At 43.7% G+C, this 19,056-nt stretch overlaps 1 protein-coding gene across 2 annotated transcripts; it reads left to right on the forward strand.

Annotated features, from left to right (window-relative positions):
- The first annotated feature begins 7 nt into the window (after positions 1-7).
- Positions 8-9,674, forward strand: LOC307038284 (uncharacterized protein). 2 transcript variants are annotated; one of them, XM_079679670.1, is made up of 10 exons: positions 8-1,348; positions 3,440-3,720; positions 3,880-3,984; positions 4,375-4,486; positions 4,732-5,568; positions 5,729-5,910; positions 7,945-8,202; positions 8,527-8,698; positions 9,048-9,198; positions 9,391-9,674. In XM_079679670.1, exons 5-6 carry the CDS (start codon positions 4,804-4,806, stop codon positions 5,888-5,890), a joined length of 927 nt encoding a protein of 308 aa, XP_079535796.1. In that variant the 5' UTR covers positions 8-1,348; positions 3,440-3,720; positions 3,880-3,984; positions 4,375-4,486; positions 4,732-4,803; the 3' UTR covers positions 5,891-5,910; positions 7,945-8,202; positions 8,527-8,698; positions 9,048-9,198; positions 9,391-9,674. The 2 variants fall into 2 exon arrangements, with proteins under 2 accessions (XP_079535796.1, XP_079535795.1); XM_079679669.1 differs by having other exon boundaries at positions 5,729-5,884.
- The last annotated feature ends 9,382 nt before the right edge of the window (positions 9,675-19,056 follow it).

A 19,056-nucleotide genomic window follows, 5' to 3' on the forward strand; every position in this document is an offset into this window, starting at 1 on the left:
CGTGAGAACCTGGGCCTTTTTTGACTCCTGATACCTACCTTGAGATTTAGACCTTTTGCCAAGTGAGTTTTTGTGTTGCTGTACAACTTAGCTTTGGCTATTTAACTACTTTCTATTTTTTGAAAGTACGATTTAAGTTTTGTTTTTAAAGAACATTCTATTTTTGGACAACTGTCTTCGAGTCCTGCTTTTGCGTCCTACGTCCTTGTGTCTCGGTCCATAACAGCACGAACTGACCAAAATATGGACCCAGCGGATTCAGAGACAGAGAAGATAGCTCTGCGAGCTCAAGGATCGAGACTACACCAGCAATAGGAGCAGCTGGGTGCCATCAACCTGGGGGTGAGGGACCTGACCGGCCGTCAGGAAAATGTTCAAGCCTCCGTCAATACTCAGATGAATCACCTTGCCGAACAGCTGCACCGTGTCCTCGCTCACCTGGAAGCTGGTTCATCCCCTCAGCCTCCTGCTGTTGCTTACACACCAACTGCTCCAGCTGACCATGTGCCACTCCATGCTCCACCGCCTCGTCTGGCATCTCCAGAGCGATTCTCCGGAGATTCCGGTGACTGTCGCCTTTTCATTGTTCATTGTGATCTCCATTATAAATCCCTGCTGCATTCCCCACTGATCACTCTAAAGTGGCCTTCATGGTGAGCCATTTAACGGGGAGAGCAGCGGCCTGGGCTACGTCCGAATGGGCGAGAGATTAACCTGCTTGTAATTCTCTGGATGTATTTACAGATACTCTCACCAAGGTGTTTAATCGCATGGCTCCTGGAAGGGAGGCAGCCAGAGCACTGATGCAGATTAAGCAGAGCCAGCGCAGAGTATCGGACTATGCCATTGAGTTCAGGACCCTTGCAGCAGATAGTGGCTGGAATTCGTCAGCACTGCTCGACGCCTTTTTGTCTGGTCTTTCGGATTCCATTAAAGAACAGTTAATACCTTTGGACCTCCCAGAAGACTTGGATTCTGTCATTGCACTGGCAGTTCGAATAGACAATAGACTGGCCGAAAGACAAAAAGAAAGGTTAAAAAATGTGGCACGTCTGCCTCGACACCAAGGGGACCCACCAAGCCATCGTCCCGCCTGGAGACCTCCTGCCGATACTCCTCCTGGGAGAAGAGTGCTACCTAGTGTCTCAGAGGAGCCCATGCAGTTGGGTTGGGCAAAGTTGACTCCGGAGGAACGTCTTCGGCGCATTCAGGAGGGCAGGTGTTTTTACTGTGGGGAGCAGGGGCACCTCGTGGCTTCTTGTACAGCAAATAATCGGGCTCATCAGGGACGAGGAGGACCCTGGTGAGCCGACTGTCATCTGGATTCCCTCCTTATACGTTGACACAGGTAAAAGTAGACTGACATGTTTTAACTCAGGGGGTTCTCATAGACTGGTGCAGAGTTTAATGGATTGGGGGTTGGCCAAGAAGTGGAACTGTGTGGTAATTCCTTTGAAGCAATCGTTAAAGGCCTCTGCTCTGGATGGTCAGTTATTGTTCACCGTTACCCATTGTACTATGCCCATTGAAATAACCGTAAATGCAACACATACTGAACACATGACTTTCCATTTATTTGACTCCGCTCAGCATCCATTTATTCTTGGTTACCCATGGTTATGATGACCAAAATTGTCCATTGGAACCCATATCAAAAGATGTTGGAATAGCAACGAATTTGTTGAGTTTTGAATTTGCCGCCTGGAAATCCGCAGTTGACCTCCGCCTTCCTGGGCGTGGCTTGCGATCTACTGCGTGACGTCACGAGATGGTCGCCGCCGAAGTGTTTACATTCATCACAGTTTATTGTTTCTCTGTTGAGAGAGAGAGAGAGAGAGAGAGAGAGAGAGAGGTAAAGGACTGAGTGATTAGATTGTAAACTGTAGCCTAAGTTATCTCAGTGGGTTTGGTCATCTATGTAAACAAATATTTCCATCTATGTCATATTAGTTGTATAAAATAGGTTAAGAAATCCTTCCAATGTTTTTTGATTATTGAAATATATGTTTCATATGAGTGTTGAGAGCTGTATCCATAAATCTCTTAATGTTGCCCTCAAAGTGCACCAGATTGATGCATTCAACTTCAATTTAAAGAAAAATATCTTCCCGGGGTGCATGCCCCCGGACCCCCCCTAAAGGGTGTGAGGTCATCACAAATAAAACAGGTTCACATGGATAGGATACTAGATAAGTGTGCACACTCATTATGTACACTACACATTTTTCTTGGATTTGTTAACACTATAGTGCCTAATATATTTGTAGAAAGGCAGGAAATGGAATTAAATCGAGAACATTTTTCATTGCGGAGGACCCCCTGTTTTGTGTCCCCCCCACTTCTCAAACCAAAGTTACACCCTTGTCTAGATCTATGACAAAATATTGTCCTCAACTAAATTGACTTCCATGGCCATGTTAATGATGTCATAATATAGACCCTCCAGAAAAACGCGATTCTGCGATCGCAGAATTTACCGCAAAATGGCGCAGATTTTTAAAAGGCCGCATATTTATCAAAAGGCCGCATAATCCCCGCATTTTTCCACACAAAGTTGAGAAAAAAAAGAAGTTAACTCTTCTTGATGTGACGTCATCAGCTCGTGCATCACAGAATGTAAACAACACTGTATAGAGTGAACCTGTGGAGCTTACACGATAGAGAAAACACAAAGATGAAAAAAACTAATCCATCTTATTTACCGACGAACATTTCTACTAAAGACCGGGCAAAAAGTGGGGGGAAACTATTCTGCACCCCGTGCAACCGTGTGTTGGAGCATAAGAGAAAATTGACGGTGACGACCCACTTTGATTCATTCAAACGTTCGAAAATGCTTTCTGCTGCTGCGGAAAAGAAAGCCAAACAACTCACGTTCACCGAGGCATCAACCTCCAAAACCCTCTCGAGGGCTACAAGAAACGAAGTGAGTAGCCTACAAGATTGAAGCTGGTCAGATAACGAATGAGTAAATGAAAACAGAATGAGGCGGAGAAGTGTGTGTGTGTGTGGGGGGGGGTGTGTGTGTGTGCGTGAGATTAAAATAGCCCAATTGCTTTTACAATAAATAAACATTGAATGTGTTCAATTGTATAGTAAAGGGGTTTAACGTTAGTGGCAGGTTGTGTGTGAGAGAGAATAAATGAGACAGCCCAATATTTAAAAAAAATTGTTATTCTTTTTTCCCGCATATTTAGCATATTTAGCAACTTTCCGCATATTTCGCAACTTACTGCAATTTCACCGCATAAAATCACATAAAAACCCTGCATGTTTAATCGCATAATCAAGGAGTTTAGCCCGCATAATCTAGGAATTTAGCCTGCATAATCAAGGATTTTTGCCCGCGTTTTTCTGGAGGGTCTAATAATAGATTACCTATAGAATAAAGAGCTTATCTTTTGACTATTAATGGTTGGATTTATTTTTATTTCTACAGATCTGTCAAAGGCATGGGCAAAGCAAGTAAAGAGAACCAGGAAGGACTGGGAGCTTACCAAATACAGTGTTCCTGGCAGTGAACACTTCACAAGGGACCCCTTTGATGAAAGTGCTCTACTACGAGCGCAGATGGGCATTGCGACAAAGAGGACCTTGATCCTGAAGAAGGGAGCAATTCCAACTGTTTTCCCCAGAGTTGGGACTTCAGCTGTGGGACAACTTTCAACGTCAACATCAAGACCGGCTCGATCTGCATTTGCAATGAGAGAGAGAAAGCGGGTAAAGTTGTTAGGCCTAATTTGTTGATGTTAAATTAGGATTTAATTCCAGTGGCTAGTAGTCTCCTGAATTATTATTGTTGAAATGGTATGAGCAAGGTCTAGGCCTATACTGTTTTGAATAATTTTGTAACCCATTTCATATTGTGTACATTTGCAGAAAGTAGAAGAACTCCTGGCAGAATCGGAAGTGGAGAGTAGCAGTTTTGCTTCCACAGAGGAATCAATGGAGATGGCCACTGACACAGACATGGCACCGGAACAGGTTTGTGATTGCCCCCAGGTTTTGTTTTAGATGAGCACATTGGCTGGTTTTACCTTGCACGTTATCATGACTGGCACACACAGTGGACACATGAAAAAAAACCTTCTTGGTAATATGCACACCTTAGATCTTACACTTTTTATGTAAAACAAAAAGCTTAGCATTAGTCTTGTTCCAAACACCAAACATGCAACCGGCAAACCAGTCTGCTAAATATAATTATTGTAGAAAGTTGCTAGTCAGGCATGATATTGACTTACATATGCATTGGCTCTAGCTAAGCATTACTGTAGGGTACATGTTTATCATGATAATAATTTCTAGAACTTCTAACCCCTCGAAAATATTTTTACAACATCACACTATGAAATTTATGTTTTCACCTGGCAGGAACGACAGAGTCAAGATCAGGCCTGCCAGACAGACTGGACTCCAACAGCTACTCTCAGCATCAAGACACAGACTGGGAAACAACTCACAAAAACAAAGACACAGTCAAAGGGTAATGCCACTATTGATTGGTTAATAGTACTGCACTATTAAATCAAAGTTGAATCAGTTCCTAAAAAAAATAAAACACAACAGTTTGACAGGATGAGCGAGTGTGTCATATAATACTGTATTACAGTACCGGATATTCCTTCTAATGTTGAGTTTGTTAACTCTAAATAGTAAGCAACAGATCAACATAGATTTGTGGTTTTATATAAACACAATATAGTATTCCATTGATCATTTCATTTCCAGCATGCCAGGTGACGCCCGAGATGCTGACTGCAAGTCTACCAGTACCAGGGAGGCAGAGAAATCTGAAAGTCCATGGCACGAGAGACCCAGCTACACCTGACCAGCCACCACAGGCTGCCTCTAGCAGCAGAAGCAGCCAGGCGTCAAAGCTGGAGCAACACCAACTGGAAGACGCGTCATCCAGCTGTCCAGCTGCATCACCATCAGTATCAGGCTCCTCAGACTGGGAACCCAGTAGCCCCATCTCAGCGGCTGATTCTTCTGACAAGTCAGATCTGTCAGAAAGTCGGGAAGCATTTTGGGGATGAGATCTGCCACAAGGAACCCAAATACATCGTCTTTGGCTCCAGCCTCGGGAAACTGCTACAGTGGTGCCACTGTCAATCTTGCGGCAGCGTCGACATCCATCAAGTGTGGACAACCACTGGAACACTACTTAAGATCCACCAAACATGTGACTCCTGTCTGCAGGCAACTGAGTGGCAGAGTCAACCGAGCATTGGAAACTTCCCTGCAGGCAACATGCTGTTGTCTGCAGGCATACTGTTTGCCGGGGCGTCGCCAACAAAGGTGCTGCGAGTCCTAAACCACATGGGTGTGATGACCTACGTGAAACGAACATTCTTCTCACACCAGCGAGACATCCTGCAGCCTGCAATACAGGGTGTATGGACGCAACAACAGGCAGCCCACATTGCGATGCTGCAGACTGAAGGGCGACCTCTGGTTCTGGGGGGCGACGGCAGGGCCGACAGCCCTGGACACTGCGCAAAATTTGGAACATACACTACAATGGAGCTGGAATCAAATGTGGTGCTAGACCTACAGCTGGTGCAGGTACAGTTTATATTGTTCAAGTTCAGGGTTTTGTGTGAGAAATTGAAAACTTCATATGTAAATATTGTAATAGTAACAGTGTTTCAAATCATATTCAGCTCATTGCAGAGCTCCTGTCTAGTTATCTGCCTAACTGGAATGTTCCCTGCTGTATTTTCAGAGCAACAAGTGTGGTGGGAGCTACCATATGAAACTGGAAGGCCTGAAGAGGATGGTGGCCTTCTTTGAGGACATCCTGGAGATTGGCACTCTCGTCACAGACCGACATCGCCAGATTGCCAAATGGATTAGAGAATATGCCGTACACAAAACATCTGTATGACATCTGGCATGTAGCCAAGTGTATGTGTCAATTAGGCATGGGCGGTATCATTTCTTTCATACCGTCATACCTTGCTGACATCATACCGTGGTATACGGTATATGACGGTATCAGTCCCAATTTAAGGGGTAATTTCTCCCCCAACATTTTTTTTACTCACTATATCAACAGCCAGCTCCACCAACAATATTTTCCACCAGCCGCCACTGACGGTATGACTTGGGTCGACTTGAGTGAGGTGGCGTTCGGCGGCAAATAGATGTTTCGAACGGTGTATTATATTCGGTGTAAAATGCAGCCCGAGCCGGTAGACGCTCGCAAAGTGCCGCGACGTGCGCGCAAGTGCAAAACAAGGGCTGCATACATGACACATTGTGCAAATGGCACATTTTGAGATCGGATACAGGACGCGTTTGTAGATGTCCGACGTTGTTTCCATAGTGAGCTAAGTTAACAATATATCATCATACATAAACATTTTCCGGGAGTAAATACTTGACTTATGTAAACTGTGTTCGTTATTCTCCCGTCCAGGAGAGAAGCTTTAAAAGGAGACTAAATGGAGTCTCTGTGAAAGTTCAATTGGGTACTTTAATTAAAAAAGGCGCGGGTTGGTCACAAGCATGATATTGTTCAGTCAGACAAACAGCTGTGATCCGCTCCTCGTTAGGGAAGCCAAGAGTTGGATCTCTCCTCCGGTGCTGTTATATATCCTCTGCTTGCTCCTCCCCGCCTGCCGGCTCGCCTCGTCTCCAATGTCCGTTGTTGCATTTAAACAGAGGATTGGCTCCTTTCACATCCAATATATGCTCAACACGCCTTTTCTCCTCATATTCTCTTTCATCACTTTTCATTTAACACATTTGAAACGCTGTAATCAATACTCTAAAAAATACTTCTCGGCTCGTTTGGTTTCCGGTCATTCCGGATGTTGTCACATGCTAATCTCGTCTGTAAACAATAATGTATTCAAATAAACTGTACCTTCATTTAATATTCAGCATGGTAGTATCTCGACATCTATAGTTGTAGTGTTAAATCAGTAGGCTTCGGTTTGCACCACTCCATATCATTTCGCTACTAAATTCACCTCTTTAGGAAATCGTACATTAGCCACATGCTACATGTAGATGAAGGATTTTCAGAATAAAAGCTTAACTGCTTGTGCACAAGAATTTCTGGTTTTTCAGTATAAAAGAGCATTAAAACTGACGGCATGTTTAAATTACATTTCCCCATTAAAACATTGATTTGAATTTCTAACACTTATTGAATAAAGTTTGCTATATTCACTAACTAGTTTGGCAATATTATTCCGTGCATGTGTAAAAAACCTTATTTCCATTTGATTCATTGGATTACTCGCGTGAATGTTTAGCACGTAAATGCTTTCGTTTTTAAAACCGTCCGACCTCGACTACAAAACCATCAACCAGTTGCATAGGATTAATGTCAATTAAATGTCAACACTCACTCACCCCGTCTTAAACATTCCCAAAGAAGTGCCTCCGTCTCTCGTTGTGCTGGATGAAGTCACTGGCGACGAGTGAACCCAAAATAGTCCCAAACAGGCGCAGAGGCATTTTTCTTTTTTACTAGTTGTCCGAGTTCGGGGCCGGCAAATGCTGCCGTCATCTTGCTCAGCTCAGCTCTGTGCTGAGCTCTGAGAGCGGGAAAGACGGACTGCCCTCCCCTGCCCTCTGCTGGCGCGTGCTGTGCATTACAACCAATGTCGTCCCTGTCAAAACTCCGTGTCAGTGTAATAGAATGAAACGCATCTATGATTTGGCGCACAGTCTGTGACGTCACGGTATTGAAAATCATACCGACGGTATTTCGAAATACCCTGGTATACCGTAATACCGTCATACCGCCCAAGCCTAGTGTCAATGTTGTTTCTTTTGAAGTTCAAGGAGTAGTCTTCTATTGAGTTATCGTAAAGTTGTTATCACCAGACAGACATTGCAGCATGCAGTGTAACAAATCTTATTTGAACACCTCACTCAAATAGATAGATCTCTTTATGATGTCAGTTTTATTTATTGTCTTTGCAGCTGTTGGGAAGAAGCTGAAAGCCATCTGCAAGCTCAAGGGCTGTGAGGACCTGAAAGCATGGCAACAGAGCATCATCAACCACTTGTACTGGGCATTGGTTTCCTCCACGCAAGACGACGCGGAACTGATTGTGGATAAATGGAAGTCGGTGGAGCGGCATGTCCTAAACCTCCACAGGGGCCATGGTGGAAAGTTCCCCACATGTGCGCACAAGAGACTACAAGGCAGGGCTCACAAGAAGTAGTGGATCAAACCAAGTGAGTTTAGAGTCAATACTAATTTTTCTGATATGGCGGCAGACGTGACATTTAAAATTACGTCTGTTGCGTCAGCAACGGGTGACTTTAATTTGAACCGTCATCCACTGCCAAAAGGAGTATGGAATGTATACAATGTATGCATACTGAGTGATTAAAAACCCAGGACATACCCAGCAACAACAATGTACTGACTGTCTTATGGTTGGGTACGTAATCCAAAAAGTTACGTCTGAGCAACAAACATTAGAATTGATAATCCATAATGTCAAGCACTGCCATTGAAATTTGTTGATGATTGATTTACTGATCTGTTGATTGCAGGTTCACTATCAGCTGTCAAACTGGAGAAACTGGTGACAGAAAAGATGCCGTGCAAGGACATCGGCAAGCTCTCTGCCGTACACCAGACATCCAAGGTGGAGGGCTTTCACAGCCTCATCATTCAGTTTGCACCAAAGTCTTACGTGTACTCCTACACTGGCATGCTGTGCAGGTTGGTCTTTTCAGCATATAATTCAAAGGCTTGTATTTTACCAGCTAAAGACTTGTTTCAGTTACTTGGGAATGGGCGTCTTTGTACCGTGCTGAACCAGGTCCCCGTGCTGTATAAAAGCTTGCGACGTTACGTCACATCTCCCATAGTGTGTCAAAATGGAGGAAGGAACTGTGATGAAGTTGTCAACTCCAAGACACACATTGCCAGGACTAAAATAAAACACTAAATCACTTTCTGAATCAATATCAAGTCTAATAGAGCTGTTCATGTATAGACATGGAATAATTACAAAAGAGAGATATTTCTTTTCACATTTTTAAAACTGTTTCTTTGTTTATGTTAACAGAACCCTTCTTGCCGGACTGCATTACAACAAGAATGCCAGCAGACATACTGCAACTATACGAAGGCGGGAGAACAGAGGTTCAAAATCCGCTACCCCAAGTACAAGGCTGGAGGTCATGTTGTGAAGAAGATCCTAGTAGAGGCAACATTCAGTGAGTTTGAAATTAAATTACTCAAAATAATATTGTCCAGATTGGTAATGTACCGGTACTAATGATTTAGTAACTAATTCAGTTCAAAACCCCAATTGAAAGAATGATCTCGGCTTGATGACAGACACCATTTATTATTAGAGAACATTATGAAGTGCAAGTTTTGTATTCTGTCTTTGAACACTGTTGCAGGCTATGTGGATGATCTCATGAGAGAGGTGGTCGACCTCTTCAAGAAACCCAGCGCAGACAGGTCTGTACAGCTGGAGGAGCCACTCTGTCCTCGGCAATGGAGAAGCCTGACAAAGCAGAGGCCATCAAGGCACATGCCAGTCGTTTCAAGACCAAATAGTCTGTCACTGTGCATCTTCAACTGTGGAACTGTATTAAACATTCACTTCAGAACTGTATTGTCACTTTCCTTCTTCATAACCGTGATAGTCCATGGATGGAAACTGTCTACGAATTTGGTTCACTGCACAAGAGGGCAGTGGCACTCTTATGTCGCGTCTTAGGTAACCCCAGCAAAGTCTCACCAGCTGGCGGTAGGCTGTGTATCGGTGGCGTCTGCAATATAAAACATTATAGCATTGATATGAGATATGAGCAGGGTTCGTACGGGTGCTTGAAATCCTTGAAAATGCTTGAATTTTTACGAGGTGTTTTCATGACTTGAAAAGTGCTTGAGTTTTGGGAATGGTGGTTGGATTTGAGATAAAGTGCTTGAAATTGTAAATGCTTTACTTTTACAATAAATTGCTGTCTGACTGAATAGTTCGCTTTTTAGATTAAAAGAAAATAAAAAAGTCGGAGCGAGCTTAGTTGCTTCGCTTCTAAATAAAACAGCTCCGCTCCGGCCTTCCCGCGCTATGCGCGCGACCTGCTAGTGTTTTATTTTGTGTGACCTGGGCATTCTAATGAGAGAATGACAGTATGCCAGGAGGTTGCCGTTTTAACGAGCGTTGGCTATCCGAAAAGAAATACAAGCTGTGGCTAAAAGGAGGATCAACCCAACGATTCGCCTTCTGCACAGTTTGCCACAAAGAATTTCAATTATTCGCGATGGGAGAGTTTGCGCTGACGAGCCATATGAAAGGTAAGCCGTAGTAGAGCATTTTGGATTAGGCTAACGTTGCATGTTACGTTTGTTTAAGCTAGTAACGTTAGCGAACTCGATGTGGGATAATTGCTTATACAGGTGACAATAATAAAAAGGAGCGTACCTATGTCAGTATTTGCGACAGTCGCCATCCTGTGGTTTTCAGAGGATGAAGCACATAAAAGCAATGCATTTCTACTGGTAGTATTTTTCGTGCTTAAACTTGCTCCATCGAAATCAGTCATATTGACCCGAAGACACATTTTGAGTTATACACTGTTGGAAAGACGATATTCCTAGCTTTCTAACGGAGGAAACATATTTTCGTTTGTATTACTGGTCTGGGGGAAGCTCGCGAGTGTGTCTGCGGGGTCTTAAAAAGTATTAAAAGTTGATAAATCAATTTAGCAAAAATTAAGGCTACTAAAAAGTATTAAACGGCATTTTCCAAGGTATTAAGAAGTCCCACAGCAACGACAACATGAAACACCCTTTAATTTACTGAAACGACATGTCGGGAAACCCCCTCAAGGCGGCCCCATGCATAGCGCGCCATAAAAATGCTGCTTCTTATTTTAAGTTTCGTTGCCTTGCTCCGATCTGTGGGGGGGGGGTCCCAAGGTGGGGTCCCAAGGTGGGTAGACCGGCATACGCAACGCTCTGGGGGTCCAACGGCTCCGTGTGTAAGCCCTATATGATCATTTTCTGATAACGATGAAATAGCCCGCCTCCCTCTCCCCACGTCTCCTGCTGCTGCTGGGCTGTCAGAAGAGGGGGAGGAAAAGAGAGGCAGGCACCGTTTATTAAATATTATTATACAGAGAACAGAGTCGTTATCAATTTGTTTTAAAGCTCAATAAATAACAAAGAAGACCTCAGATCGGCACTTTTCTAATTTTGTACGGAAGATTTAAACTTTAACAGACATGTTGACTGGCGGAACATTTTTTTTAAAGGAAACTCTGCCGCACGGTTCCCTCGTCCCTTGGAAGAGGCCGAGAGGTTGGTGTTTTTCATCTGCTGGTGGACTACCTGAGAGATATACAGCAGGAGAACACGCCGTCCACCGCGGAGAATAAACAGAAGGGCAACCATGGCAACCATGCTCCGGGGTCTTCTTCGCTGCTTGTGGTGTATTTTGTGGCGGCAGCAGCGCCACTTACAGGCCTGACATATGTACTATAGCATTTCCAGCGGTCTAGTGTGAACGGACACATTAATAAATCGAATGCGTGTGAACGGAAGACTTTTTTGCGTTTGCGTATGCGTTTTACCGTATGCGTCCTCGTGGGGCCGGGGTCTAAGCCAAACTATATCCGGTCACAGAGATCTGCTATTGTGTTTTGTAAACATATGACAAATGTGTGAGGGTGATGACATCAGAGCATCGTCCTATGTGCCAGGGCTTAGCCCCGGACAGCCCCAGCCCAATTTAACCCCTGGGTATTTGAGAGGGAGCTCCTATATGGCATTACCCCGCTGAAGCTCACCAAAGTTTAACATATTTCATATTTCAAAGTTTTGTCAATTGTTTTGTTTATTGGTCAAATACTGGTTTCTAATGTTTTCTGAGGAGTTTTACTGGAATGAAAGAGCACAGAGTCTACAGAAGCAACAAAGCAGCATACTGCATTAAACCTGACCTTCACAGAGAGGTTGAAGTTCATGTGGAGAGGAGGCTTCAGTAGTCTGTCTGCACTCTGTTTAGTTGTGCTATCTTACAATCAATATAGTAAATGTGAGGTAAAGTGTGTAGCCAATGTAACCGGTTAGAACTCAAAGTTGCGATGAGGTCTTAAAATGTATTGAAAGGGTCTTAAAAAAGGTCTTAAAAGGTATTAAATTTGACCTCAGGATTCCTGCATATACCCTGTGTGTGTGTGTTTGTGTATTTTTGCGTTTGTGTGTATTGTGTTAGTTTCCCGGGGAAAACACTCACGAGAAACACCGGCTGTTGTTATGCCTGCTTTGACGTAACGTTACTCCGTTCTCCGCTTGTAATTATGCCGTTACAAGCTTCAAAGTTGTATTTATCATATTTAATTTAATTTTTAATATTCTGAAAGTCAAGACTTTGTTTATTTGAAATCAGATGAAAACAAACTGTAACGGACCCTGCCGTGTTATCTATGATTACTATACGACATACATTCATAATGTCAGCGGGAGGGAGGGGGGAGCATCGCTACGTAAAAGCATTAGTGCGAGGGAGAGCTGTCATCTTCCCTTTACAAGCTTCAAACATGTATTTATCGGGAGATTTTGGCAATAAAAGTTTCATATTCTGAAAGAAATTCCCTGGAAACCTCCAAAACTCTCACACAGAAAGAGGATCTCTGCACACGCTTTTTTTTATATCAGCTTTGTGTTTCAATGGGTTTGTCCTAACCTTGGAGAGCCGTATGTTTACTGCCACCCTAAAAGGACCTCAAAAATGTTAAAAATGTTAATAAAGAATTTATTGAAAAGTTAGTTGGCTGATTGTTTTATATTGGCTCAGCCAGGTTATATGGGATGCCCAGTCTACTATATATGATATGGGTCACTCACTTTACAATATTAAACTTTGTTTTCTTATCTTTAATTTTTCATCCTTATGTAGGATGCTATTACGAAACACACATTTGGTTGTTTATAGCATAAAGAACATCTGATTTAATGTGAGGTAGGGAAATAATCATTTGAGTATAAGTATGTGCATGTAAATATGTAATTTACAACAGCTGTACGCTGCTTGAAAAGCTTGAAAATGCACCTTGAAAATGCTTGAAAAGGGACATTTTGCAAGGTAACTGGATTTTATCATTTTAACTTGGAACTGTATATTGTTGAATTTTATGCAGAAGATCCAATAAAGTTAGACTATGTGCGCATGAAAATAATTTCTTGTTCTGCAGATAAGCAGAAAAACAGGGCTGGTCACCCTGGCGTATGTTTTAACCTTCGTAATGTCCTCCCGATTACTATGCATCTTGTGCCCTCTGGGGTCAAAAATGACCCCATCTGGCTTGTTTGATATTTAACGCATAAAGTATAAAATGTGAATAAATGTTGTGTTACACCTTTAGTTCTACTTCAGTACAACCCATTACCACAACTTTCTCCCTCAGTCTTGGAATTTAGTGCCGATAGACCCTTATTTATATGAAATTATACAATTTTCTGATAAAAAAAAAGAAGTGAAACAATGAATTAATTTGACCATATGGTGACTATTTGTCTTATCAGAGACTGGTATATGTCAAAGTTTAGTAAGGATGCCCTTTTTGAATAATTTATATATTTTTAATGACAACACATTATCACACCTTGTGCCCTCTGGGCTCATTTTTGACCCCGTCTTGCTTGACTCTTATTTCAAGAATAAAGTTTGAAATGTCAATCCATTTTGTGTTACACCTTTAGTTTTGCTTCAGTCCAACTCAATACCACACATGTTTCCCTTTGTTTTGGAATTTAGGGCCAAAAGATCTTTTTTATATGAAATGTTACCGTTTTCTGAGTTAAAAAATAAATGAAACTATTTAATAATTTGAACATATCGTATTGTGACTATTTTTCTTATCAGAGACTGGTATATGTCAAAGTTTAGTAAGGATGCCCTTTTTTAATAATTAATATTTTTTTAATGACAACACATAATCACACCTTGTGCCCTTTGGGGTCATTTTTGACCCTGTCTTGCTTGACTGTTATTTCAAGAATTTAAAGTGGAAACCTCACGCATTTCTGTGTTACACATTTAATGTGCCCTCAGTTGCATGCCGGGCAGGTAACAATGGTGTGATCTTTGCAGATTTATGCATTGCATCTTTGGCACATTTTCTTGGTTTTGACATCAATCTGGCGAGGGCAGAATTTGCACCTGCTCCTTTTGGGTGATGGGTCAGGAGGGGGAGCTGGGCGAGCGGGAGCTGGGCGAGTGGGAGCTGGGTGACGGGTAGCTGCTGCAGAGGTAGAGCTGGAGCAGAACTGCTGGACCTCCATAACCAAACTGGCAGCGGCTGGCGTGCGGGGAAGAACCTGTCAAGTCAAATCAAACTTTATTATAATAAATCACAGTGCAAATACAAAAAGTACAAATTGTGAGGACACTACAGAAGGAAGAGCAACAGAAATTAAGCTTAATGCTGACCTTGCGTCGCTGGATGTGAGGTATCACAAGTTGTCGTCCAAGCTCCTCCATGAACAGCCTCCTCTTGTTGCACTTCCCCTGATTCCAGGCTGGGTTGATCTCAGACCACAGGACAAAGGAATTGTATGCAGACACGTCGAGAATATTGAAGAAGAAAACTAGGGGCCAACGGGCTGTCATTCTTTTGCACGTGTACACACTGGTAACCTTGAAACAAAAATAAACAAACCAAAACATATTCAGAAATGTATGTTTATTTCCTACACACAAATTCAATGCATTATCCTTTCCATAAATAATATTATTAACATTATGAATAATACATGTGAAATACCTTGTCAAGGTTATCGACACCCCCTTTGTTGTGATTTTAATCTTCGATGATTTTGGGCTTTTTGTCATCCCTGTCGCTCACAGCTGCATCCCGATGCAGAGTGCTCATCAGAAGAACATTTCTCTGTTTTTTGGGGAGATAGGACACCAGAGCATGGGTCTCGGTGAAAGCAAACTTCGATGAGAAACGAGCCCTGTCCGATTTTGACACCAGTGCACGGGGAAGCTCAGGTTTATTTCTCCTTACTGTTCCCACCATGAACAGCTTTCTTTTCAGCAGCGCCAGGCCAAGGGCATGTGAAGTAAAGAAGTTGTCACAGGTTATCGTTTTTCCCTGGAGGCCTTCTGTCATGTCAAGGACAACTCACATGCCCTGATTTTTTTCTGACATCCCACCAGCAGATTTGCCAGTGTATATCTGCATATTCCATGCATAGCTTGACCTGGCATCGTATGCTGCCCATATTTTTATCCCATATTTCCCTGGTTTGCTTGGGATATACTGTTTGAATGGACAGCGACCTCTGAATGGGACCAGGCGCTCATCGACAGTCACATTAGTGCCTGGATTGTACATCATTGGCAGGAGACACACCCACGTGTCCCAAACGTCTCGAATTGGAGCAAGTTTGTCTCGTGCCCGGCGATCTTTTCTTGTGTCTTTGTCATCAAATCTTATGACTCTGGAGATTTTATGAAACATTTTAAGTGTCATGGTAGCACGGAAAATTGCCCTACCAGACTCTGCATTCCATAGACTTGCTGTAGCCTCTTTGCTGGATCGGTACACTCCAGCCGAAACAACAAACCCACGTATGCATGCAGGTCCATTTGATCCATCTTTCTCCATTTTTTCCCATAAACACGCTGCCCCTCCTTGTTAGTCATGTTCAGCACTGACTCTTCGATGGCCTTGGGCAGAAACAGATAAAAAGCGGACTTTATGTCCTCAATACGAGACCTTGCATACAGGGTTGGACCCTGGCGGCTTGTCTCTCTCTCTGTTTTCTCTGCTGTTACCATGCGACGTCCATCACTGGGAGGGATGGGAGACCAGATAATTTTTTAATTCTTAGATTGGAAATATTCTTCCATCTCAGCTGGGTCCTCTTCCTCAGATTCTTCCTCATCAGTGGATTCTTCCACTTCCTCAAAATAAGTGCGGTCCTCCACTTCTGACGCTTCTTCCATTTCTGATTCTACCTCTTCATATTCATTTTCCTCCATTTCAAAACCTTCTTCCATTTCAGAAGTGGGCGATGTGGGGGCTTCTTCAGAGGAAGAATTTGGTCTGTAACTTACTTCGATCACCTCTTCATGAGTTTCCTCCTCTTCTGACCCTGAATCCTCCTCATCGGTAGATTTTTCCTCCATAACACGGTTAAAGATTAGCTCATGAACCTCCTCCACAGTCAAATGTTTCTGCCTCCTCATTTTGCTGCCTGTCTCTCTCAGAATAAAATGTGAAATGCCCCAACATTTGTGAGAAAAGCAGGCAGGGGGTTGTTGCAGCATTATGCTGAAAAAATGTGCCCCATTGCTCCACTTTGTCCTGCGGGGTCATTTTTGACCCCAGAGGGCTTAAGGTGTTATAAAATACAATAAAACACCCATAATTCAATGAAATTACTTCAAATGTATTTTAAATCGTTAAGAGCATAGTATTGAACCACCCCTATAATTTTCAGACGATTTGATGAATTAAAAACCTATTTTTGACAGCAATAGATTTCCTTTTGGGGTCAAAAATGACCCCAGGACAACAGGAGGGTTTTAATTCAATGACCAGAAAGTTCTAATTCTAGTTTAATAATACTCTAGCACATGACATGTACATAAGCTAATTATTTCCCAGAGGCTGAGCCCAAGCAGAGATTTTAAACAAGGCAAAGGGCCCTTCAGTCTTCACGAGCCACTGCCCTGCCACCACATAGGCCTAATGACTGTGCTATAAACTTGGTACCTGGCTCCCCCATTCCCAAGGGTCGCCTCTACTCTCTTTCCGGACCTGAAAGGGAGGCCATGAACAATTATATTGAGACCTCATTGCAGGCCAGACTCATTCGCCCTTCCTCGTCACCAGCGGGAGCGGGCTTCTTTTTCGTCGACAAAAAGGATGGATCACTCCGGCCCTGTATAGACTACAGCCCTCTGAACGCAATCACCATCAAAAACAGGTACCCTCTCCCACTCATCTCCTCCGCCTTTGAACTTTTGCAAGACGCCAACATTTTCACCAAACTGGATTTAAGGAATGCTTATCATTTGGTGAGAATCAGGGAGGGGGACGAATGGAAGACTGGATTTAACACACCTAGTGGACACTATGAGTACCTAGTGATGCCTTTCGGCTTGACAAACGCACCGGCAGTGTTTCAGGCCCTCATAAATGAGGTGTTAGGGGACTTCCTGAATAAGTTTGTGTTTGTATATCTTGATGACATTTTGATTTTTTCTCCTGACAACATATCCCACCAGCAGCATGTCCGTCAAGTCCTCGACCGCCTGCTACAGAACCAACTTTATGTTAAAGCAGAGAAGTGCGAGTTCCATGTCCAAACCACATCGTTCCTGGGTTTCATCATTGCCCCCGGTCAAATAAAGATGGACCCTGCCAAGGTCAGTGCCGTGGCCGAGTGGCCAGTTCCTGTCAACAGGAAAAAACTACAGCAGTTCCTGGGGTTTGCACATTTTTATAGACGTTTCATCAGAAATGTCAGTTCTATTGCTTCCCCGCTACATGTACTTACCTCTCCTCATGTCCCTTTTGAATGGAACTCCAAAGCTGCTAACACTTTTCAAGGCCTAAAGGAGATGTTCACCTTTGCTCCCATCCTCACCATCCCAGATCCACTTCGACAGTTCGTGGTAGAGGTGGATGCCTCTAACCTCGGTGTGGGAGCAGTTCTCTCTCAGCGGGCTGCAAAGGATAATAAGCTCCATCCCTACGCTTATCTCTCCCGTAAGTTTTCCCCAGCGGAAAGGAACTACGACGTGGGCAATCGTGATAGACTGGCAGTGAAACAAGCCTTGGAGGAGTGGTGCCATTGGCTAGAGGGGGCCGCTCAGCCTTTCCTGGTATGGACAGACCACAAAAACCTTGAATACATAAAAAAGGCTTAGAGACTGAATTCACGTCAGGCTAGATCAGGCTAGACGCTTTTTTTCAGTCGTTTTGATTTTACCTTGTCATTTGGATCTGGGTCCCAGAACACCAAGCCAGATGCCTTATCCCGTCTGTTTGACCCTGAGCCTGCTGTCAAGAAACCAGAACCCATCCTACCACTGAACCATGTGGTAGGAGCGGTAACTTGGCAGATAGAAAAAGAGGTGCAGCAAGCAAATGTTGAGAGCCCAGCACCTAGTGAGTGTCCGCCTAATAGGTTGTTTGTTACAGTGCCCTTGTGCTCCAAGATCCTTCACTGGGCTCACACGTCCTTGTACACTTGTCATCCTGGGGTTAGAGGAACCATTTTCGCACTTAAGCAGCATTTCTGGTGGCCATCCATGGCTAAAGATGTTGGTGAATATGTGAATGCCTGTCCTGTTTGTGCTCGCGGCAAAACTTCTTCCAGGTCTCAGGCTGGGTTGCTGCAGCCGTTGCCCATTCCTCAACGGCCCTGGTCTGACATATCCATGGACTTTGTTACTGGACTCCCGGTGTCTCAAGGTAATACCACTGTGCTAACAGTGGTAGATTCCATTGACCAAGCTACCCTCGGCCAAGGAAACGGCAGAAATTATGATGATCAATGTGTTCTGGATACATGGATTTCCCAGGGATATTGTGTCAGACCGGGGCCCACAGTTTGTTTCCAAGTTCTGGAAAGAGTTCTGCAGTCTTATTGGAGCCACCGTTAGCCTCTCCTCTGGGTATCACCCCCAGTCCAACGGACAAACGGAGAGATTAAATCAAGAGTTGGAGACATGTCTGAGGTGCTTGGTGGCTCAGAATCCCTCATCGTGGAGCAAGCATCTAATCTGGGTGGAATACGCCCACAATTATATTCCTACCTCTGCCACAGGTCTGACTCCCTTCCAGTGCGTCTTTGGCTACCAACCACCCGTGTTTGCTGAGACTGAAAAGGAGGTCTTGGTCCCTTCTGCACATGCCCTGGTCAGACGTTGCCACCGCATCTGGGCGGCTGCCCGTCGAACCCTTCTAAGGAGTTCTTCTTCAATGAAAAGGGGGGCTGACCGACACCGCCGGCCAGCTCCAGTGTACCAGCCTGGGCAGAAGGTTTGGTTGTCAACGAAAGATCTACCCCTCCATGTCACTTCAAGAAAATTA

Source organism: Notothenia rossii (genome assembly GCF_949606895.1).
Source record: "Notothenia rossii genome assembly, chromosome: 4".
NCBI classification, from domain to species: domain Eukaryota; kingdom Metazoa; phylum Chordata; class Actinopteri; order Perciformes; family Nototheniidae; genus Notothenia; species Notothenia rossii.

Coding starts and splice junctions, on each gene's coding strand:
- LOC307038284 (XM_079679669.1), top strand. CDS start 4,804: ATGGCACGAGAGACCCAGCTACACCTGACCAGCCACCACAGGCTGCCT. Junction 5,569..5,728: donor TAGACCTACAGCTGGTGCAG/GTACAGTTTATA, acceptor CTGTATTTTCAG/AGCAACAAGTGTGGTGGGAG.